Source organism: Xenopus tropicalis, chromosome 8 (genome assembly GCF_000004195.4).
Source record: "Xenopus tropicalis strain Nigerian chromosome 8, UCB_Xtro_10.0, whole genome shotgun sequence".
Classification (NCBI taxonomy): Eukaryota; Metazoa; Chordata; class Amphibia; order Anura; family Pipidae; genus Xenopus; species Xenopus tropicalis.
In genome coordinates this window covers 78434976-78459889 of record NC_030684.2, presented here as the reverse complement: position 1 = coordinate 78459889, position 24914 = coordinate 78434976, and the positions used below count along the sequence as shown (strand labels likewise).

The 24914-nt window shown below is 40.1% G+C and overlaps 1 protein-coding gene across 1 annotated transcript in view; it reads right to left on the bottom strand.

The window, feature by feature from the left end:
• itpkc (inositol-trisphosphate 3-kinase C) overlaps positions 1-6997 on the bottom strand; it is a 31861-nt gene extending 24864 nt beyond the window's left edge. Inside the window, 1 exon segment of the mRNA NM_001078788.1 lies at positions 6213-6997. Coding sequence (NP_001072256.1) covers positions 6213-6866 — 654 coding nt within the window. The 5' untranslated portion in view covers positions 6867-6997.
• Between the last annotated feature and the right edge of the window lie 17917 nt (positions 6998-24914).

Genomic DNA, 24914 nt, shown 5'->3' with positions numbered 1-24914 from the left:
TTGTCTATATACAAATCACATTATTCTTGTGATCCCCTGTAGGCATGTCTAATATATTAGTAATAACTAAGCATACCTGCCGATTCAGAACCATTTCTCTGACCAACGCTGCAAGACATTGTTCTTCAACAGCCAGTGGAAAGGTGTTTACTTTTGTCTTAAAAACAAAGTATATTGTCTTAAATTAAGTAATTTTTAGGAATAAATATGTTGTTTGACATGTGAATAAAGTATTTTCACTTTTTATTGTTGTGCAGAGACCATTTCCTGTCTTATAAAACAAAACAAAGTTCTGTCTAAAGGTGGCCATACGTTGTCAGATCTAAACTACCACCCAAGGCATGTCCCGCCATCTATCACTCCACCCCCACTTCCACCTAGGCATGAAGCAAGGGGGATTCTGGGTTGCTGATGTAAATTAGTAATTTTAATTCTTCAATTTACTAGCCACTGGCCAATGGCATGTTTAGAGCTTTTCAGCCAGAATATATCAGCTGGATGCCAAGCACCTGTGGCCACCTCCTTCAATTGACTCATCACAGTTTAGTGCGTTTGTCATTCAAGTTAATGGAAATCTTTGAAGGTAGTTACAGGCTCTTTTGGCTACAGTCTGGCTACAGTGCTGCGTGTGCTGTTGGCCAAAATATTCCCATCCACTTATACATTAAAAATGCAAATAGAATGGACAAAACATTTGACTGGAATGAAAAATAAATGTTTACCAGGCAAATACTGACACCACATTTCAGTTTAACTTAATACTTTACGTACACAAAAAGAAAGACAAAGCACACATATTTGTGTCTTATGCAAAATATGCAGGCCTATGCCTTCCAGCGCTGGTACAATTACTAACAGAAATATTATGTCCTCTCTGCTCTGCAACAATCTGCCCACAAAAGTCCCGAATGTAGCTTAGTGCCGATGCTTGCGGCCACAAAATACAGCAAATGTAGGCAACTTATGTGCATCTGGAGCAGAGTTTTGTAGTACCAGCTCTCCCCCCATTCACATTCCTCTCTTTCACCAAGGCAGCACTCCCACACCATTCCACCCACCTTTCTGAATATCTGTATAGCCATACACACACAGGGCATTTCATTACATTTAAACGTGTGTCCAATACATATGCACTTCGAGCTTAAAATAAACATGGGACCTATATGAAGAAATTATGATATTTATAAAATTAGAATAGATATTGCTTGCATTTTAGACATGTTCCTGGGTCAAACACTTATGGACTCAGCATGCAAAGTTCACGTGTCTGTCCCAGGTGTAAAATTCTAATATTTCGTACAATATTTGGTACATGTATGGTGGGTTTACAAGGCGACCAATATCGGCAAAAGCCTTGGATATCAGTCACCTTGTTAATCAGGCAGGTCTGAAAATTTTGATTGGGTGCCTTTAAAGGGTCATAACCAGTCAGTATATCTGACGATTCAGCTCACTAACTTTAGTGGAGTGGACAAACAATCTTTCCTGTGACCAATGCTTGCAGGAAAGATCTTTATTGTAACATGTATGGCCACCTTGACCTGCACTACTGGTTGTGACTCTTGAAAAAATGTAGCAAAGAGTAACTCATTAGGTTAACAGCTCAAGAGTACTTTCCACCTGTGGCTGCCTCATGTACATCAGCCAGTGCAATTGCCATTAAAAAACATTAGCGGTGACAGTTGGAAAGTTTTGATTGCTGCTGTTTACCAACAGAGATCTGGGGAGAACTGACTTCTGCTACATGTATCAAGAGTCAGACCCAGAGAACAAAAAGAGGTAAATTACTTCTTCTAATTACAATTACATGTACAAACTATCCTAACTAAAAACCATCAAATATCTGTTATTAAAGTGGACTGGAAAATTGCTTAGTATTAGGTTTCCTTTCATCATACAAAAAAAAAAACCTTATTTGGGTGGAGATTACCTTTAAGTCTGCAATTAACAATATACTTTTTAATGTTCACTATAAAAAAAAGAAACTCTAGAAGTAGTATTTTATTCAGGGGAGTTTCATAACAGGAAATAAATACACTTTTCAAACACATACAATACACATTATGTATTGGACTCCTAGTATCTATAGGCAGTTAGAAATTGAAGCTTACGTTTTATTTTGCCTATGAAAATGCTAAGTATAGCTTTACAGTTCTGCATGTAGAAACAGGGACAACATTAATTATGTACTATCCTTCTTATTTGCTTCATAGTTGATCACTGTGTTTTTGACATAATACCAAATATATATTTGAGGATGCAGTGTACTTTCCATTAGAGCCACCTAATATTCTGGACAGCTGACTTCTACTGTTGCGGGGCATTCTACTTGCATTTCACAAGTGGTCCAGCGATAGTTGATCGGGATTTCACAGCCTAGCTTTTGGGACGAAAGAAATTAAGTGACTCCGATCATGGGAGCTGCTTTGTGTAATCAATTGGTTATCAATATTTTAGGTCTCCGTGTCCTATATGCAAAAGCTATATACTGGATATTACCTGGTCTCAATTTAATTTCAAAGCCAATGATTTAACAAAACAAAATCATCAAACTGGGGGTGCAGTAAGCTCTTACAGAAGCGTATGCAGTCATATCATCCACCTGAAATGGTTAGGACTACAGCTTTAGGGCAAATGCTAAGGGCAATGACACATAGAGCTACTTGTTGCGGCTACAAAATGCCAAAAAATACCTTTCCACAAACAATACTGAGAAATATCTCTGCTAAAACACCAGTAGATCAGTATTGTCTATTTTGTAGCCACTACAAGTTGCTTGGCTACAAGTAGCTCCATGTGTCATTGCCCTTAGCATGGATTCTTTTCCCAGCAGTACTACATCAATGTACTACAGGAATCAAGGGCATAAAGAGATTCAACTGGTTACTTTATAATAAGCAAAAACATGTAATTATCCTGTTAAACAGCAGGAAGCGAGGCAGGTAGAGGTGAAGGTGTCAGTCTCGGCTTATAATTATAAGTAGCAAAGAAATGTTCAGTTAGAAGGCCTAGAAGATCTACACCACTCCCCTGTAGTCAAGAGAATTACCCTGCAAAGCTGGTTTGGCTAAAGCTGTGAAACGTGTAGCATCTAAAAGCATATTATAACGTGATCCAAAACAGAAACTCTGACTGATGGGGCAGGAAATGACAGACAGTCTTCAAACAACAACAATAAAAGTGACTCACATCTCACCAAAGCCTGAATTTATTGTGCTTTATGAGACATTGGCTTTGCTCAAGATTTAAAACTCAGCCTACAATCTTCCCAACACAAACCCAAAGAAAGACTTTGGATCAGACAATTTCCCTGCAGAACAGCAATATCCCAAAGGCCATAAGTTGTTTTACACGGCATAAAAAGTTGTGCAAGGTTTAGGTCATACAAGTGTATGTAATACAACAATTGATGATCCAACTGTCTCCCAAGTATAAATCAGCTATTAAAAACAAGACACGTATTGTATCTATGACTATATTTGTATCAAAACAAACATTCTCAAATAAAGTATGCTTCCATATAGTTTTTTTAATTGGGAGAAACATGAGTATTTTGTCTAGGACAACAATTGTTGTCACAATTTTGTCCTTGTGACAACGAGTTAGATAAGATTAATAATTCAGAGGTGCCAAAGATAAGGAAACAAAAAGAAGTCTCAAAATGCTTTTTGGGAATACGTTAGTGATCTTATGAAGTAAAAAGAATCCCATTTAACTTTGAAATAGAGATGGGCAAGCATGTGTGGGATTTCCAGAAGCTTAGCCACTCCTAATAATGACTAAAAGTTTTTCTCACTTCCTCGCTCTCGGTGTTTAGAACAGGTTTTCCAGGTAATACTCAAAATACATAGCGAGAAGTAAGGGAGAGGTATGATATATTTAGGAGCGTGAAAACAATTTCACAACTATACATACACCCAGAATCTACTACCCACAGACACGCAGAAGCCCAAAGAGCATAGTCAAAACACAGCTCTTGCCTCCTTGACCCACACTCTATTAAAAAGTTGTACAGAAAATCAAACACAGAATACTAAAACAAAATTTAAAGGGCTTATTTTACCAACAGCATTTCAAGACCTGCTAATCAGTTAGCAGGATGATATTGTGTGTGGTGTCAAATGTGGCAGGGTGAATTGATAAACAGGATGTGCTATATGGCTGCATCAAACACTCTCTGAAATCAAATGTTTAAAACACTGAGAAATAAACTCATGTCTAGTGTCTCAAACAATACAATGAAAAAATGAGAATGTAAATATATGGGGGCAGTCATGGTCATGGTCATGGTCAAGATTTAATGAAGTGCAAGCTTACCTTTTAAAATGGAATCCCACCCAAATAAAAAAAGTGAAATTTTGCCTAATGAAGAACATATAATTCTAAGCAGCCTTCCAATATAGTTTCCCTAAAAATGTAGTCAATGTATTTGCTATTCACAGTGATATCTGCAACTCACTTGCTATTTCCTCCACCTCTAGTCTTGACTAAATGTAACTCTGAAATAATGTAGCCAGCTTTTTTCCAGTCCCATATTTCCTTGCATGCTTCTTTGTTTTTCCCTCTTTACAGGTCTGTGGATCAGCGAACATGGAAGGGATCATGGAAATTAGAGGCTTGGCTGGAGGAGAGCTAACTACTGCTACATTGTCTCAACGGTACATGTAGTCAGAATGAGTAGTGCAGTCATACATGAACAAATACATGAGCAGATACTCTCTTGTGACCCAAGCTGCCCCGAGACTTTTCCCCCCTAGAGAGCATTATTTGCTTTAAGGCCAAAAAAAGAGAAAACCCAGTGCCAGTGTAGACTGCACTGCAATAAGCAACTATGTACATTAAGGCTAATGCCACATGAGGCTCATTCTCAGCCTGCGGATTTCCACAGGCCAAGAATCAGCCCCTATGCTTGAATCAGCCTAACCTTGTGACTGCGCCTAGAGCCACTGCATTGGTCCCTTTGGTCTGAAAATAAATACTGTCTCATTTATTGGAGCTCCATATAGATCAGGGGTGTCAAACTCAATAACATAAGGGGGCCGAAATCTAAAACACAGGCTAAGTCGTGGGCCAAATTTTTTATTAATATACTTAGTAAGATACTAAGGGGTATATTTATCACAATGTGTAAAAAGCGGAGTAAGACATTACTGGTGATGTTGCTCATAGCAGCCAATAGATGCTTTGCTACTGTTGAAATCTGATTACTGATTAGATGCCTTGGGCAACATTACTGGTAATGCTTCCCTCCACTTTATCATGCATAGCATGATAAATATACCCCTTAGTCTTAGTTACTATGTGAGGAAAATGGAAATTGATCAGGCTGGATGGTCAGACACACTCACCAAGGGCCACATAAAACAGCCAGATGGGCCGGATTTGGCCCCCGGGCCTTGTGTTTGACATATATGATATAGATCATCTGAGGTTCCTGTTTTAAAAGGGGGTGGGTGAGTCCTAAAGTCCCTGCCAGAAGCGCAGTAGGAGGGGGATAGCCAATCACAGCCTTGCAGTCACACAAGCAAAGAAAAACTTCAGCTTCCTATCAGGTCAGCCCAGCAGCTGATTGGTTCCTATCCTACAATGCAGTGTACGGAGGGCCACGGGCCCTCCTGCACATCCTGGGAAAAGAGGCAGTAGGAAGTGGAACCAATGGGTGAGACTAATAAGGTTTTTGGAGAAATTTTCAATAAATCAGCTCAAAACACTACTCTACTTTTTAAAGCACATTACTTCTATATTTAGATGATTTCTAAATTACATTGCAATTTAAGGTGTGTGTCAATTCATTATTCCTAAAGAGTGAGATGTATGACCATTAAAGTACACTACATGTGGAGAACAATTCTTCTTTATGTATTTACATTTATACATAGAATTTAGAGCCCCTATACCACTAGTATCAAGTGATAAATTCTCCACAGACTTCTAGTGAGCAGCAGAATTGCATTCATCATACGGTTTTATTTAATTCTAGTTAAGCACTATGGCATCTCCCACACATATGTAAAATGCTTAATGCAGCTGGGAGATTTTTGGCAGCTAATAGATTCTAAACTAATACAGAAAAGTAAACTGAAAATAATCTACCATATTGCCCCTTTATAGTTACAAATAAACACAAACAAATGGCCAAAGCCAATGCTGGCACTCATGGTCTGAAAAACAATACATTTATAACTTATATGTGCATTCATGTTTACACTTACTGGAACTCCCTGGTCTTCTGGACTACAAAGAAGGTAATGCAGTCCATTGGGTTCCATGTCACTGCCACCAAAGTCATCTTCAGACTCTTCAAAGGATGAAGCAGAAGAAAGGCCAGATGAGCTGGAGAGTTTACGTAGAAAAAGAGAAGGTACTGGGGATCCACCACAGCCACTATCAGAACATGGAGATTCTGCTTCCCTGGATAGGGGTATGTCCAAAACACTGGTGGTCTCAGGCAGTGGAGGAGAAGTGAAGGAAAGGCAGCTGTTGGGGCTACAATCCTGTGTTATTATGAGCCTAGGAATTGGATAGTTAGGAGAATCTGAGGTCTCTGCACAATACATTTCTTTCTGGAGGGAGGAACCAAGTGGGGCACCTTTTTTGTGAAAAGACTGATCATTGGTGGAAAAGCCTTTCTGTTCTGAATCAGGTGTAGTGTCTGGTGTTGGAGGAGTAACAGTCAGTTTAAGCTCAGTAGCACATGTATCACCAGTCCATTGCTGTTTAATTGGAAGATGAAGGGGCTGAGAGTTTTGTCTTGTTTGGTGAACATTCTCTGACCAAGAAGTCTCAGAGCTGTCATCTCTGTGTGCCACTATTCCCAAGCAATCTGATGCAGCAGTCCTTCCCTTAAAAGGGACATATTGTGTCATCCTCATCTCATAGAATTATATGCCCCCCTCCAATAAATGCATAGTGCCCGGAATACAATGGTAGAAATCTTGTTTTACCTCTTCAAAATGTAATCACATCTGTACTGCTGTGAGATCCTCTCCGCTCCGTGTCTAAGCTGGAATGAGGGCTGGGCATGCCCTTTCATTCCTCCACAGGAAGTGATCATAAGTGTGAGTGACAAGCAGAACGCTGCAATAGTAACCCTAGCCCCGCCCAAGCCCCGCCCCAAGTCTTTCTACTCCCAGCCCAAACAGACCGTGTAAGTAGTATATAGCGCAACTGCTGCTTTGGCCGAAAATGCAAAAGTTCTGTTGCGTCCTTTTGTCATCCGTTAGATCTCATTCTGATTCTAATCTTTATAGGACGTTGTGGTCTTTCTGCTGTCGAACAGCCACAACTCTCTTTGTCACAGCTGTAACAATAAAAGTGCCCCAAGCTTTGGATAGAAGCAGTTGCAGGGGCACCTGTAGAAATGGAAGACTATGATTTCTTGTCATTATCCTATAACATATCAGAAGGGAGCCCTCCAGTTGTCATGGAAAAACAACTACTTCAACTTAAGGCTGATGTCCCACTGAGCTGTTTAGTGGACTGTGATAGATCTCTGCTATGGCGGGCGACACTGCTCAGAAATGTCTGTCCATTGGCAACAATAGGAGATGCTGGTGGAAAGCCCTTCGCATCGCTTCAGATTTCCAAAGTCCCGCAAAGTTGCCTGCAGGAGGAAACTGAGCAACTTAGGGCTCTGGTACACGGGGAGATTAGTCGCCCGTGGCAAAACTCCCTGCTCCCTGCTCGCGGGCGACAAATCGCCGAAAAAGACTCGCGAGTCTTTTTCAACGATTTCCCGAAATCGCCTCGCCGCGTCTGCCATCCCGCCGGCGACTTACATGTTCGCCGGTGGGATGGCAGAGGGAAGGCAACTCGGGGAGATTAGTCGCCCGCGAGCAGGGAGTTTTGCCGTGGGCGACTAATCTCCCCGTGTACCAGAGCCCTTACGAATACTGAAGTGATACAAAGGGATTTCCACCAGCAATGTCTATTGTTGGCATTTTGGAGCGGTTAGTTGCCCGTGATAGCAGAGATCTATTGCGGGCAACTAAACCGATCAGTGGGACATCAGCCTAAGGCAGGGGATCCCCAACCTTTAATACCCGTGAGCCGCATTCAAACGGAAAAAGTGTTGGGGAGCTACACAAGCATGGAAAAGTGCCTGGGTGTGCAAATAAGAACTTTAACTGGCTATTTGGTAGCCCCTATGTGGACTGGTAGGCTACAGAAGGCTCTGTTTGGCTTTACACTTGGTTTTATGCAACCAAAACTTGCTTCCAAGCCAGAAATTCAAAAATGAGCACCTGCTTTGAGGCCACTTGGAGCAACATCCAAGGGGTTGGGGAGCAACATGTTGTTCACAAACCACTGGTTGGGGATCACTGGCCTAAGGGTTAAGTTCTTGTTCCATAAGAGCTGGAGGACCACTACCTGATATTTCCTATTGGACATGTTATTCCATTAGAGCAGTTGGCTCTCCTGTTGTCACTGAACTACAGCTGTTTCTATTTAAAGGCAAAAGCACTTGTTCTGTGACAGTGCATGGATAAATTACCCCCTTTGCATCACTGCTGGAACTACTCGCAAGTGTCTAGTGATAGGCAAAAAATATTTGAGTTTTATATTTCTATATAACCACCCCCTGTAGCTGCCATTCTAGGCATGGGCTTTCAGGCACAAAAAAAGGCCCTGGGTGGCAACCCATGTCATACAGAATAAAATCTGCCTGCACACTTGGCTAGAGGTAGCTTTTATTTATGGATAGTTGTAGGACCACCTTGTGATATCACCTTTTCATGTCTGCTGTCTTAGACAAACCCCAAAGCAACCCTGCTTCTATCCAACGTTAAAGCGAAATTATTTGTTAAAATTGTGACACCACTTAGTACCTAAGAAGATGGTTCCCCAAGTTTGATTAAAGCAGCAATTTAGCATTGCTGCCTTAAAGGAACAGTAACACCAAAAAATGAAAGTGCTTTAAAGTAATTATAATATAATTTACATTAGCTCTGCTCTGTAAGGGCTCTGGCACACAGGGAGATTAGTCGCCCGCGACAAATCTCCTGTGTCTCGGGTGACTAATCTCCCCAAAATGCCAACCCAACCGGCGAAAATGTAAATCGCCGGTGGGATGGCATACGCGGTGCCTCTCGAGGCAACTTGCGTGATCTCACTGAAATCGTGCCACGCGTATGCCATCCCACCGGCGATTTACATTTTCGCCGGTCGGATGGCAATCCGGGGAGATTAGTTGCCTGCGAACAGGGAGTTTTGTCGCGGGCGACTAATCTCGCCGTGTGCCAGAGCCCTAAAGGTTGTGTGTTTGCTTCAGGAACATTACTCTAGTTTATATAAATTAGCTGCTGTGTAGCCATGTGGGCACAGGTTACACTACAGATAACAGATAAGCTCTGTAGAATACAATGGTGTTTTATCTGTTATCTGCTATGTAACCTGTGCCTTTTCTCCTTTGAATGGCTGCCCCCATGGCAGCTTGTTTATATAAACTATAGTGTTTCTGAGGCAAACGGAGTAGTTGTACCAGTGCAGGGCAACAGTATTATATTGTAATTACTTTTATACACAATTTAATTTTTTGGTGTTACTATTCCTTTAAGGTGGCCATACACGTTAAGATCCTGGTAAGGTCGCCAAGCGAGCGGATGTTATCCCGATATCCCCCACCTACGGGCGAGTAATCTCCCCGTCTACCACGGCCCTAACACACTATTTTGAAGCGCTCAACCTTTGCGAAAAACCCTTTAGGATCAGGTGCTATACAGTATATTTATCAAGGCTTGATAAAGGGCCCAGTAAGGTCTAAAACGTTGCATTTCTCTTGTCTACTTTTTTTAGCCAATAAATTCACATTGAAGCAAAAAAATTCAAACTTTTTTGTACGCTTGCGCAACTTTTTCGAACGCTTGCGCAAAAAAAAATCGGAAACGTTTTCCCGCTCTTTACAATCGTTCGGTACGAAAATTTTGTGACTTTCGGATCGCCAATACGATATTATCATGACTAATACGAATTTTTTTGGAAGCATTTTCGTGTTATTTGTGATCTTGAGAAATTTTCGTATCCAATCTGAATTTATCCCATTTGGGATTTGAACTCTCGTGATTTCATGAATCTGCCCCTAAGTGTGCTGTTGTCATTTGGACCAGTGTGGCATTCCTGCTAATAGGCCTGACTTCTGGTTGCCTTGTATTGAGTATCCTTTATATGGTTGCCACCTGGCCAGAACTTTGCTGGTCTGGCTGGTAAAAATTATACATTATGCCAATGTAATCAATAACTATAAATGGAATTGCTACTGAAAGCAGTTTCCTTCTGTTCCTCTGATTAACAGACCTGTGAAGAAGTAGTCATGACATGAGGAGAGCTGACTATTGCAGCAATGTTTCAAAAATCAGAGTAGCAGTGCAGAATAGAACAGACAGAAGGTGCTTTCAACTACATTTACATATACCGGTAACTGATATCCAACGTGACCCTGATATCCAAAGTGAAAAATTCTAATCTGTGCAGAAATGCCAAAAATAAATTATTTTGACACTTAGGGGCACATTTACTAATCCACAAACGTCTGAAAAGCGTCCGAATGCGTTTTTTTCGTAAATTGACGCAACTTTTTCGTAGCCATTATGACTTGCTCGTAAATTGTCGTGACTTTTCTGTAGCCATTACGACTTGCGCGAATTGTCGCGACTTTTTCGTAGCTGTCGCGCCGAGTACGAAAGTTTCGCATTCATTCAAGCTTCAGTATTGTGACTTTCCTTGGGCCAGGTTGGAGCTGCAGAGTGCCATTGAGTCCTATGGGAGGCTTCCAAAACCATGCAAAGTCTGAAAGGTTTGCTTGCCGTTTACGAGCGCTCAATACGAAAAAGTCGCGACAATATACGAGCTAGTCGTAATGGCTACGAAAAAGTTGCGACAATTCGCGCAAGTCGTAATGGCTACGAAAAAGTCTCAACAATTTACGAAAAATTCGTAACGGCAACGAAAAAAAACGCAAAAATACGAAAAAGTCGCAAAATGTTCGTTTCCAATCCGAATTTTTCCCATTCGGATTCGTGGATTAGTAAATGTGCCCTTTATTTTGGTATTTTTAGCAGCATGACAATACAGTGGCAAAGAGAACCAGAAGTCATATTTCTTCAGTAAAGACTAATGATATCTGGTTCGCTTTAAAGTGCTTGCCCTGTACTTGATTGAGAAACTCACTAAATGCAGTATTAATGTTTACATTAGTATGTCTATGTGAATTATTTTGCTGTGGCCTCTGAATCTGCGTGGTCCACTGTTTGCTGTGTGTCTCGGTGTTGCACAGAAGAAACACTGATGACAACCGCTCCCTTCAGGCTGTGTGCTTCTACATTTCAAGAGGAATTAGGTTTCTGAGACACTGTAGGGCTCATTTACTGAAGGCGAGTCAGGGTGCAAAGTGCAAAAAACTGGCACAAGTGAATATGTTTTTTTACACTTTGTATCTTGCCCCTGCTGTCAGCACCTGTGGGTGCAAGCCCTTGTGCTCCACAACTGAGCACAATGTACTTTGTTTCCCCCGTAAATACAGCATGATTTGTGTTCAGCAGCACTGTATTTGTGAGGGGCAGGTGGGGGAACCACATAGGTGTCCCCTTCAACTCCCTGACTATTGTGTCGTTCAGACTAACTTATTGAATCCCTTAAATATAGTCAAGAGTACATTTACAATGTTCTTTACCATATAAATACATTTGGTTGGCGGGTCAGACTGGGCCCTTATAGAGTCCTCCAGAGAACCTGACATCCAGGGGCCACTTTCAACAGATCTTTTAACAGTGCCAAATGTTATTGGTATTATAGTGGAAACAGGGAATGGCTGATGGGAATTGACCTAGGCTGGGGCTACTAGAAGATCATCATGTGCTCTGGTAAGACATTCAGACCATCTAAAGTCGATCATATATTAAAATCACTAATAATAATCATAATAATAATAATGCATTTTCATGTCTTGGGGAAAAAGTTTAAATATTAATACTCTAAAGTTGTAAGTTGTGGAATAAGTTTAAATATTAATACTCAAAAAGCACAAAGGAATCACAGCTTTAGTGATATAAGTAGAAACCTTACCCTTGGTTAAGGTGGGTCCGGGTGCTTCTGCCCCAGACCTTCAGCTTAGGGGCCAATTAGGGATATGTAGAAAAATGCTGGCAGGCACTTCCGCATCACAAAAAGAAGCCTATGACTAAGTACCCCTCTAGATACGAAACATGTAAGGCTTTTTTTGGCATCTTATGTATGGACAAAATAAACTGAACATGTTTTTACTTTAAATTGAGCAGCTTCAAAATTCTTTTTTGGTGATTCGGAAGTGCCTGCCAGCATTTTTCTATGTGATATCCCTAAATATTAATACTCTCAACTTGCGGAAATAGCCAAAGTATGAGTATTAATACTGAGTTTTTATAGAGTTCCAAAGGAGGTTACAGTGCTGTACAAGAGGAGTAGGGCACTGCAGTACTGCATTTTTTATTGTTTGTATTCTCCTTTTCTTAACTAACCTTCCTGAGAAACTCAAACTAAATAATTGTACTTTCCTTTCATGTTCCTTTTGTTGTTTACAATAAAGGATTAATAATGAGATTTAAAATAGAAACAATAACTACCAGCTCCACAGAGAAAAAGTTTTTTGGCTGCCAAGGTCAGTGACGCCCAACAATAGAATTTAAAAAAGCAATCTGGAAAGAGGCAGGAGTGGAAGGCAAACACGTCACAAATTATAAATTGTGTTAGGAAAGTTTGAAACATGTCAGACCATGTATTTACATAATTTTACTTAAAAGACTTTTACATGTTTCTTCTTGAGTGTCTGCCTTACAGCTATTGTTTACTCCTACTCATAACATATATACATGTATAGATACAAAATGATATACACTGGCAATGTGCAGGCCAGGTCAAAATGGGTCAGGGGGTTTCCGCCTGACTAAACACACCTATTGCAGTTTGGCCCACCCTGCCCGCAACCTTACCATGCCACCATCTACCCACTGGCTGGGTCCTGATGGCCTATTTATATACCCATGCCTGCATGCCCCCATCAGTGACATCAGCCACTGATGATCCAGGCATGTGTTACTACATTAGGTGCAAATCAAGTGACTTTTAATACCCCTTAAATTGTGTATTCCTTGGATACCTTTTTAGCATCTTCTAGGCTGTAGGACGACAACATTCCCCATCCTCTGAACTGAAAACCAAAATGTTCTGACAGTGCTGGGATTTCAGCCTGATCTAGATGCTAGGCCCTACGGGTTACCTGCATTAGAGTGTTATAGTCATGAGCAAATTATCAGTAACAGGCTTAGACTACTGTCACTTGTGGGGTTTTACTCTGCCAGTGGAAAAATGCTGTTGAAATAAACAACAATGGGCTTCAAAATGTCCCATGGTTTTAAAGCACTAATATCAATGGCATCTGCCTGTTGGAGAGCACATAGTGGGAACTTTGCCCCCAAAATGAACACAGATAATATGAATTTCTGAAAGCACATTATTTATGGAATGGCTGCCAAATCTGTATCATTTGCACATTATCTGGAGACTCTATCTCCTCTTCTATCTTGCTTATATATTATCGTTAATACTTGGTGGAGCTTAATACTTATTTGTGGAAAGTGCAGCTATTCCTTTTTTGTTCCAAATATGTATTTAGTTTGCATTATTTATTGTTATTTATGCATTATTATTAATATTGTATTATTTGTATTTATTTATTTATTTTGTATTTATTTGCTTTTTTAACCCGCACCTACTTCAAACCATACCCATGCTATCACAAGAGCTTTTCTGATGATACCCACATCAATAGTGGTTGTGCAGCAAAAACCCAAATGGTTGGTGCTCACTGTAGGGATATCCCCCTTTATTCATATGTGAAAGAATTATATTTAAGATATACCCTTAAATCCATATGCCTTCTACTCCCCTGTGGATAGCACAGCAACCCCCAGCACATAATTACATACCTTAGGGACCATATAATGACTATTTCCAAATGCTCCAAGTCAGCCAGACAGGTGGGGGGGGGGGGGGGGGGCACACAGAGGAAAGGGGGGGCACGGGCCACAAGTTGGAAAGCACTGGTCTAAAGCAATCACTTGAATCCACATCAGGCAGGCATAATAGGGCAAATGATCAAGACAGGTTCAGAAGTCTTTATGTTTCTGTCCATCTCCTAATTTCTTGCTGATCTCAAAAAAATAAAGAAAAAAGAAAAGTAATGTAGAAAAATTCTAAAGCTGCCCTTGTAATAGAAAGTCATATGGTTGCCTTACATAGAGTATTTCAAAATAGCTGTTCCAGATGTGCTCTATGTAGCATGGTGTAGAATTAACACATGAATCCCCTGCTTATAAGCAGATGCTTAATGAGTCACTCAGATGTGCGGCTGCTAGGAAGGCACTTTAATGGAATGACTAACATGATTTTCCAAATGACACACAGTTTGTCATTATCCTTCAGCCATGTGAAGGTAATACCATGTCACTGTGGGTTTATCAGGTCATCATAAGACTGCAAACAGCTGGCTATCACTATTATTCCAAACTAAAAATAAATCAGAGCACGCCCAGAGCATTGCCTTAAACAAAGGCAATCTTTTAGCAAACACTTGTGTTTATTCAAGCATTTTCTGTTGCTTAAGCCATTTCCTTTTGTAACCAATAAAAATCCACTTCTGTGATGCTGCGTATGCGCCAAATATAAACATGGCATGCAATATAAAAACACAGATTAGTATAAAAACATTTTGGCTGTATAGTTATGCAGAGTACATAAGCTGATCTTTTAACTCTGAAAAGTACAGAATATAAGAAGAACATGCTGTTATTATAGAATCTATTACTGTACTGATCCTAGTGTTATTCTGTATTGCAAAACCTATATGCCAGTATTAAACATTTTTTATTATACAGATATAGGTTCTCCAGAAATCTGTTATTCAGAAAGCTACATATTACAGAATGGTCATCTCGCATAGACTCAATTATGAGCAAATAATTCTAATTTTTAAAAATATTTTATTACTTTTCTCTGTAGTAATAAAACAGTACCCTGTCCTTGATCCAAACTGAGCTGCATGAATCCATATTGGTAGTAAAACAATCCTATTGGATTTATTAAACATTGAAATGATTTATAGCAGACTCAAGTTATGGTGATCAAAATTACGGAAAGTTCCTTTATCTGGAACACCCCATATCCCAAGCATCCTGGATAATGGATCCTATACCTGTAGTTATTGAAATGTGAAAGAATAGGATTTGTAGTAATCTCTTTATAAGATTACAAGCATCAAAAGATGCTGCACAACACAAGACAGCTCCCCAGCCTAAGAGATGGGGAATATGCCAATAGTCCTTGTTTTCCAGACAGAAGTTAATTTACGGTAAGATTTAGGGTGACCACATATTTACTGTCCTAGATACTCTTATAACCATGACTGCATCACTATTAAATAACTAATATATATATATATTTATTTATTTATATATATTTATATTTATTTATTTTTAAAAACAGTGACAGCACTCGCAGGGATTCGCACAAAAAATAAAGTTGAATAAAATGAGGTTTATTGAGTCCAATGTTTCCGTTCCCGACTGGAACTCTCATCCCTGAGGAGAATAAGGTGTGAGATTGTGGGTCTCATTTATAAACAGTGGGCAAATTTGCCCCTGGGCAGTAACCTATAGCAACCAATCAAATGTTTGCTTTTGTTGCTCAACCTGCAGCTGGCTGAAAACAATCACGGATTGGTTGCTATGGATTACTTCTACATTTATAAAAATATTGTTTCTTATTACTATTCACACAGCTTTGTGAAACACTAAAACTGGGCCACTGAAATTAGGATACTGGGCAGCTGTGTAATAAACAATAAAGGGGAAAAACAGACATCTGAGGGTTGATTCACTAAAGTGCGTTAAAACGTGCGCTATTTATAGCATGCGTTAAAAATTTTATGAAAATGACCATTTCCCTGCAAACTGGAGGATGCATCACTCTAGGGCCAACACATACTTGAATAAATCACACTGCAAAGTCCATATTTTATTGCCAAAAGCTCATTAACTGTACTTTTCTATAATTACCGCCTGCCTCAAGTAGGTGTTAATTTTCGTGCAGACAAATGCAATATTTAGCGCGTCTAAGTGTTTGTGAATCATGCATTAGTATGATTTTGGCGCGCAAATTAACGCATGCATTAAAATTAACGCATGCGGTAGTGCGACTTAACGCATACGTTAATAGCAAATCGCGCGTTTTCCGCTTAGATTTTAACGCAAAAAACCTTGCGATAAAACTTATCGACCTTTAGTGAATAAACCCTCTGGTGAGCAGTGATATGTTTATTCTGTTGAGATTTTGTGTATAGTTTAAGTAAATTAATATACACTCAGTAACAGGCCCATATCCACTGCACTGTAAGCCTTACAGCCGATACAAGAGGTCTTATTTATTAAAATATATAGAAACACTTTTACATTTAGTACAGGCACTGAGATGAATGAACAGCACTAAAATGAAAATACTGTATATACCCTTTTTTGACTTCAGCTTATTATGTAGAAAAGGTGTATGAACATTATCATGTTCGCTTTCCAAAAACTTTTCTTCAGTTCAGTTGTTCTCAGATAGTACCCCAGCGCTGCAGAATATGTTGGCGCTATATAAATCTGCGTTAATAATAATGATAATAATACATCAAAAATAAGGACTATTTTCTATTTAATGTTCCTCTCCCTTGTGCTTCATTCTGGCAGTTCAGAATCCCAGAGGCAGACTCTGTCTAAAGTGTTACAATTGGCTACATTACTTGATGCATTTTAAGCAGCATCTATAGCAGTGGTTCTCAAGCTTCCTAATGCCGTCACCCTTTAATACAGTTCCTCATGTTGTGATGACCCCAACCATAAAATTATTCCTAAGACCATAAGAAATATGTGTTTTCCAATGGTCTTAGGCTACCCAAAGGGGTCCTGATTGGCTTTAATGTAACACAGGGATTATGCTTTACAGAGTTGGTGACTCCCCAAAATGACACTTTAAACTTCAATATCAGAAAAATGGTCAAACAAAAAAATAGAAAGCAATTGAAAAAATACTTTATTTCTGGTGTACTATCTGAAAACAACTGAACTGAAAAAAAGTATTTAAAACAGGAGCATCTCTTCAGACTTCCATAAATATAAATGTAATTTGTTTTACACAGATATACCTAATTCCACAGATAAAAAGGATCACAAGGAGTCGTTTTTAGGTTCACGGTGTAATGCAAATCCTCCCTTACTTTTTCCATTATAAAGTAATGGATTCTGGGATTTTAAGTTCCTCTGCTTTAAGAACCTCTGCCATGCCAACAGGGAAGGGCATCTTGGAAGCCCTCTGGTGTTACACACCCTCCATGCACATCACTTTATACTGCTGCATCCCTTGGCTCTGCTCATCATGTCTTTCTCCTCTCCCTTGCGGCACTCGCAACACACACAAAAAATGCCTACTGCCACCCTGCTTCAGAGCTAAAAACAGGCCAGAATGAGTTAGGGCTAGGCTAGTAGAAAAGGTAAGTGCCCCCTATTGTTGCAATCTAGGCACATGCCTCTTCTGCCTGCCTCTAGTTCTGGCTTTGCCAACCACACCTCATAGATATCATGGTTTTCTTTTACTTTGTGATAAAGTATGTCTGTGTAAAAGAAAAATGTATTTATAATTAATGCTGAAAGTTCAAATAATGTTTATGTACCTTTCTACATAAGCCCTACCGAATAAGCTCATGTCAAAAGTTCTGTGTAATTTTTTCTTTAACCTACGTATGTGTTGGGACCAAAAATTGGTCCTTGTCACAACTATATAAAATTCTAATTAAACCAAGGTATGAAAAATAGTTTTTGAGTTGCTAAATAGAATTAACTTGGATCTCCAGAGAAAAATGTTCTTAAAAGTTTGAATTTAAGCTCATGGTTTAGTATTAGAATAATGCCAAATGTTTAATGTTTTTGCTTTGATGAATTTCAGAGGAAAATCTGTCTAAAATCAGACCAGTAGCCAACTGTAGTCCAACATACAAGCCTGAAGTTGATTTTGAAATAAAAATTCCATGACAACCTTTACCTATCAATGGAATGATGGAAATTGATGCATGTTGGGCATTAGTTGTCGTTTTAATCAGATATTTTGTAAAAACTTATATACATAAAACAATATGACCATTATACTGTAACCACAGTTTTGCCCACACAGTTTTCTATGTGATGCTGGGGTCACAAAGAAATTGCCCTCTTTGCCTTAGGCTAAAAACAGTACTTGGGGGGAACCTACATGAGCACAAAGAGAACATAAAAAGCCATGCAGATAATGCTCTGGTCAGAGCTGAATTCAGGACCCCAACACTGCAACATTCCACTGCGTATGTTTTGTTATTTTATCATTTAATCACTGAGTGTATTACCCAGTGACTGCGAGAGGTGCCTGTTTTGGCAGCTGACATGTGTGTGGTTAAGTGCAGGAAGTGTTGTACTCATGTTCTGCACAGGTCTGTAGGTGCCAATGAGACAGACATTTTCAACTCAGAAGTCTTTTTTAAATCAGTAGCAAAAAAAGGGAAAGTTGTGCTCAACCACTAAATTTTAAACCATTAGGCAGGGGTGCAATGAGGTTGTGACCACAAAATACATACAAACAACAACAAGAGATCCTCTGCACTCACCCATTATCAATATATATAGGACATTAAGACATTCTGTGCATTAAGCTACTAGGAAATGCCCTCCCCTTTAAGCAAAACAGGGATTGTTTGTCCATATATTGCAATATATTCAAGCTGGCCAACTGCGTCAAAGTCATCCCTTCTGGCCAGTCCTACACTCACTTAAGCAATTCATTAAGAATTCTACTGCTTTAATATACATTTAGCAAAGGGACTAAGTTTTACCTGCAACTTACTTGCTTTCAAGGTTAAAACCCCCATATGGTTGCCCTTTTATTGGCTCCACTGGGATCACCTGACTGCAGCTGGGAAGGGTGGGAGCTACAACATGGAAGCTGGTCACTGCTCCTGTATAAACTATAGCAAAAAAAGGGAAAGTTGTGCTCAACCACTAAATTTTAAACCATTAGGCAGGGGTGCAATGAGGTTGTGACCACAAAATACATACAAACAACAACAAGAGATCCTCTGCACTCACCCATTATCAATATATATAGGACATTAAGACATTCTGTGCATTAAGCTACTAAGAAATGCCCACCCCTTCAAGCAAAACAGGGATTGTTTGTCCATATATTGCAATATACTTCAAGCTGGCCAACTGCGTCAAAGTTATCCCTTCTGGCCAGTATCAGTAGTCAGCATTGCCAGGAAAATTTTTTGTTATGGCTTTATTTTCCTTTAAAAAAATGAAAAAGTTATATTAAAAGAATTAAATGTATATTATGTAATTCTGTGAAAGAAAAAAACAAAAAAAACTTTGTGTAATAATATTAAATAAGATTTACAATAAACATATTGCCACACATGTGCAATGTAATATCAGCACTTCCTTGGAACACTAAATTCCCTTAGTCTCATGCAATTTCGCAATCACTGGTTTTAGAATAGGGTACACACCCTATTCTAAAACCAATGAATGCGAAATTGCATGAGACATATGTGAAAATACAGAATGAACATAAAAGTGACCAGTTAATATAGGATTTTGTAACATCCATTGTTGCCTGTAAATAATAACTTGAAAATATTATATTGTGAAGAATACAAAGCTCTATATCAGGGGTCCCCAACCACCGGGCCACAGACCCAATGCCTGTCACACTGGGATGGTTCCCGGCATGTGTTAAATGTGGTGTAAGTATGATGCCGCATAAGACAGGTTTAGTCACCTATAGCAACCAATTAGCAGGTAGCATTTACTGGTCACCTGTTTAAATACAAACATCTTGTTTATTTCTATTAGTTATTCTATCAGTTACTGCACTTAGGAAAACAATGTGCCTTTTATTAGATATGGTGGTTTTATTGTAAGCTCCACTGGGGCAGTTAATGAATGTAATGTGCTGCAGAATATGTTGGTGTCATATAATTAAAGAATAATAATAATAAAAGACTAGGGGCCACATTTACTATTGATTGAGCCTCTGGGTTCAAGCAATTTTAGTTATAGAATTGTTATAGGGTGAGCATTTGCAAGGGTGATGCGTTCCAAAGTGATTTGTTTACAAGTGATCTGAACGAGTTTAACAAGGAATTCAACAAGGAGAACTACAAGAAGAGCCACTGTAGACTACTTATGGAAATTTGTTTAAAATGCAGAAAGATTCACTGATGCACTGAGGAACCTACCTTCCTGCTTACTGTCATTCCCTGAAGCTATAAGACTACAACCTACCTGGTAATGGCAAAACTCACTTCATTTTTACTGATTCTATGCATGTTGCTCTTCCTTTGAACCGCCTGTTGTCTGTCTATATTCCATTCACATATCTGCATCCCTGCTCCCATCTACATACTCCAAATCAGGGCCGCTGCTCCCTATAAGCAGAGTACTCAGTCTGCATAGGGCACCAACTCCCAGGGGGGCACCATCCCAGCTGCTCAAAAAATAGTTTTTATATATTATAACATACCCCCCAACACTGTCCCGCCGGTTTCTATAGCGCATCCAGCTGTTCCAGATAGTTCAATCAATCTATGGGGGCAATAGGGGGCACTTACTATGGGGGCATTGTCTATGGGGGCTATTGGGGGCACTTACTATGGGGGCATTGTCTATGGGGGCTATTGGGGGCACTTACTATGGGGGCATTGTCTATGGGGGCTATTGGGGGCACTTACTATGGGGGCATTGTCTATGGGGGATATTGGGGGCACTGTGTGTGGGGCCCCTATAGTAGGTGTTTTTTTTTTTATTTTATTTTTACTTCCGTAATATTTGGGGGAGGGGGCACAAAAGTAAATTTCTGCTTAGGGCACCCATTTGGCCAGCAGCGGCCCTGCTCCAAATCTTTCATGCTTTATAACAACTTGCAACATCTATCTCCCCCATACACGGAGACGCAGTCATTTTAAATCCTCTGCTTGCATCTCCTACTGTTACTGGCTGCAGGGGATATCTCTCCAAACCCTTGGCCCTGCTCCATACCTACTTATATTCATCCTTGTCCTTCTGCCCCTATACTTAAAGCCTTTTGTTCCTCTGCCGTTTCTAACCTTATTCAGGTTCCCATTTTTTCTATTTTTGTATCAGTGACAAGTAGCTACTAGTAGCTCTGTGTGTCTTCGACCTTAATGAGTGGATCTGCTTCTCTCATCCATGCCCTCACCCTAACCACCCTAGACTACTGCAATTTGCTACTAACAAGTCTAACTCCCATCTAACCCCACTACAGTCTCTCTTCTAAGAGAGAACAGGCCCCTGCACTCCTGAAATCCTTACATTGACATTCAGTTAAGCAAAGAAAAACTTATAGACTTATATTCATTACTTACAAAGCCCTTCATTTTTTGTACTTCGTTTCAACTCTTGTGTCATCATATATTCCTGACTGTCTTCCTGTTAGAGCAACTGCAGTACAGGCACTTATAAACTTATGAAGCAATGATAACTGTAAACAGCAGCATTTAATATCCTCCTATTTGTGTTTATAAGTTACCCACCAACCATTCAAAATGCACCAGTTAAAGGAGAAGGAAAGGCAAAGAAAATTCGGAGAAAATAGCACCAGCCCGGGGTACCTGGAGCGCAGCACTTCCTCCTTCCGCCTTCAGCTTCCTAAACTGCCGGTGGCCGGGCATGCACAGTAGAGCGAAAAAGCCGACTTAAATGTTTAAGTTCGGCTTTTCACTCTACTGCGCATGCGCGCGCAGCGAAGCCGGAAGGAGGAAGTGCCGACAGCTACCCCGGGCTGGTGCTGTTTTCTCCTGACAGCGGCACCAGCCCGGGGTAAAAGGTAGGCGGTTAAAGTCACTTGGGGGTGCCTAACATTTTGGCACCCCCAAGTGACTTTACCTTTCTTTTTCCTTTAATAGAGCTTCTCCAGCAGAATCCTGCATTGAAATTAGTTTTTTGTAAAAGCACAAACAGATTTATTTATATTTAATTTTTAAATTTCACATTGGGCTAGCCATGTTCTTCATTTTCCAGGGTGCCATGGCCATGTGACTTGTACTCTGATAAACTTCAGTCACACTTTACTGCTACGCTACAAGTTGGAGTGATACCACCCCCCTCCCTTTCCCCCGGCAGCTGATTAGCAGAACAACGGGAAGGCGGCAAAGTAGCAGCTACCTGACACCTGTATTGCTAAAAGTGGTAGACATCAGCACAGAATAGTAAGAAATCCAAGTCCAGCTTGGGACGCCTCCAGTTACATGGGAGTAGGAGAAACAATAGGTTATCTGAAAGCACAATGCACTGAGATGGCTGCCTACACACCAATATTACAGCTAAAAAAATTAATTTGTTGGTTCAAGAAAATTTTTTTAACTGGTAGAGTGAATTATTTGCTATGTAATCAGTGTAATTTATCAATAAAAATTACCATAAAAATCATGACAGAATCCCTTTAAAGGAGAAGGAAAGGCTACTAAAGAGTTAATCTCAAGCTGCAGGCATACCTTCAGTTGTCGCAATAGTGCACTTAACCCCCATACTTCACCCATTCAGAAGATCAGAAGCCAAACAGGAAAAAAAAATGCTGAGCAGTGTAGAGAAGATTCCCATAATACATCGCTCCTTCAAGACTTGGCGACTTGTTACTGCAGGCGGCGCATGCGCACACAGCAGGAGCGTCTGGTTGCCATGGTGATGCAGCGTCGGCGAACTCTGTGACAAGCAGGTGGGGGGAGCGGGGAGCAGGGGGCTGGTGTGGCGGAGGGTTTGTGGCAGGAACGGGGAGCTGGGGGGTTTGTGGAGCTTGGGGGGGTTTGTGGCAGGAGCAGGGAGCGGAGGGGGGGCTGGCTTGTGCTTTTCAGCCCATACAGACACGCTGGACAAGATGGCGGCGCCATTCACTGAAACAAGTATGTAGTTTCTAGTAAGTGTATCTCTGTAAATCTTTCATTAGGCAAGCCAGGAATATAGCGTTTTTACACAGCAATAGTAGTACTATTTAATAGTGTGCTTAATAGATTTTGACTTTCCTTCTCCTTTAATCTTGAATGTAACTGTACTTTGTATTGACAACTGTAGTGACTTTTTTTGCTCTATTATTGTATTGTTTAGCGCTATTTAAACAAAAATACACATGCAATATAAATGACAGAAAATATGAAGGAAATAGCTTATTGTAATACTTATACTTACCATTAATAGGAGAATGACTAGAAGGCAGCGATTCTTAGAATGAAAAATGAACTTTGTCTGTGGCAGTAAAGTGGTGAATTGTTTTTAAACAATAATGTCATTGTTTTCTGATGCCTTTTAAACTCCTTTCAGTTTTCCATCCAAGCCCCCACACACACCCACAGGGAAATCAAAATCTCTTCCTCTTCTGTGGGGGAAGGAAAGCCAGGGGATACAGAACCTTTAGGTTTTGTGCACAAACCCACAGTATGACTTGTGTACTCATTCTCTGCTTCCGATCAACGTGGGCAAGTCACAAAAGCAAAGTATTTGTATCGAGCTGTCACTTTCTCTCCTCAATAAGAAAGTCACACAAGGGGATTTACTGTGACATAAGCATGGAACATTGTGTAAAAAAACAGTACAGTGGTTTCGTAACAAACAGGACAATACCAGATTTGTGTTATATGTTACACATAGTGACATTATAGTATCACATTATACACTCTATTCATATGACAGAGAAAAAACAGCTGGCAGGTGTATGTCACAACCATTTCAGGGAAAAAAATGGCAGAAAGGAGTTAAAAGAGCCAGAATCCACCCTTGTACAGACACCATTAAATGCACAGGCTGCTACATGCACAGACAAATAGCGCTATGTAACATTGTTATTCCTAGGTATAATATCTCTCCATTCTCCCAGCTGCCTAGTATGTCCCACAGAGTGTCAGCCAACACACACAACTGAATTCTGCAGAGTGAATCAGTGTGGCCTGGAATCAACTTGCATGCTTCATAAGTTGCAGTGCTACCTTAGCACAGTTATGCTGGAAACATGTATTTATTATCTTATTACTGTGCAAAAAGGTTACAAATTTATATAATGAATTTTCTGACTCAACAGAAAGGCCTGCTTGATAGATGGAAGTAGTAACCTGGGCATTTTTTATTATATTCTATTGTTTGTCATACTTCTTTCTGAATTACATGAGTCCCTGTTCATCTTACATCACAATATCATTTGTTTTCAACTTAGATCACAATATAATTTGGTGTCTGAGGGCTTGCAAATAGAGTTACATTTAAAAGGGAGATTGCATACAACCAAGACAGACTGGACTCATTCAACCACTAAGCTGCTTCTTGTCTTTAAGTTTCAGGTTGGAGTCAGGGTTGATGCTAGCATAAGGCTATGGCACATTGGGTGTGACTGATAACTACAGTCATCGTACATTGACATTTACACTTTGACCGGTGATTATTACAAAGAAAATTCTCACTGCTGTTTATTTCAGAGGTTGTTGTACAAGGATAAAGATAATCATATCAATATCAATAGAAAATGATTCATAGTCAGAGGGGGCCATTTTGATCTACATTACTAGTGCTAATAATCAAAATGCATGTCAGCGGGGGCCTTCGGCACCCACGGGGGGGGTGAAGTCAGGATCAAGGAGGAAGGCCGCTTCCAGCGAGTCCGAGCGAAGTACAGATGCGGGGTAATCCAATAGAAAGGTCAGGTTCAGGCAAAGGTCACTTGAGGCAGGCAGCAAGGTTCAAGGTCAGGGACAGGCAATGGAACAGCAACAGGAAAGCAGAACAGACAATTAGAGACCCAGGAACACAATAGGAATATTG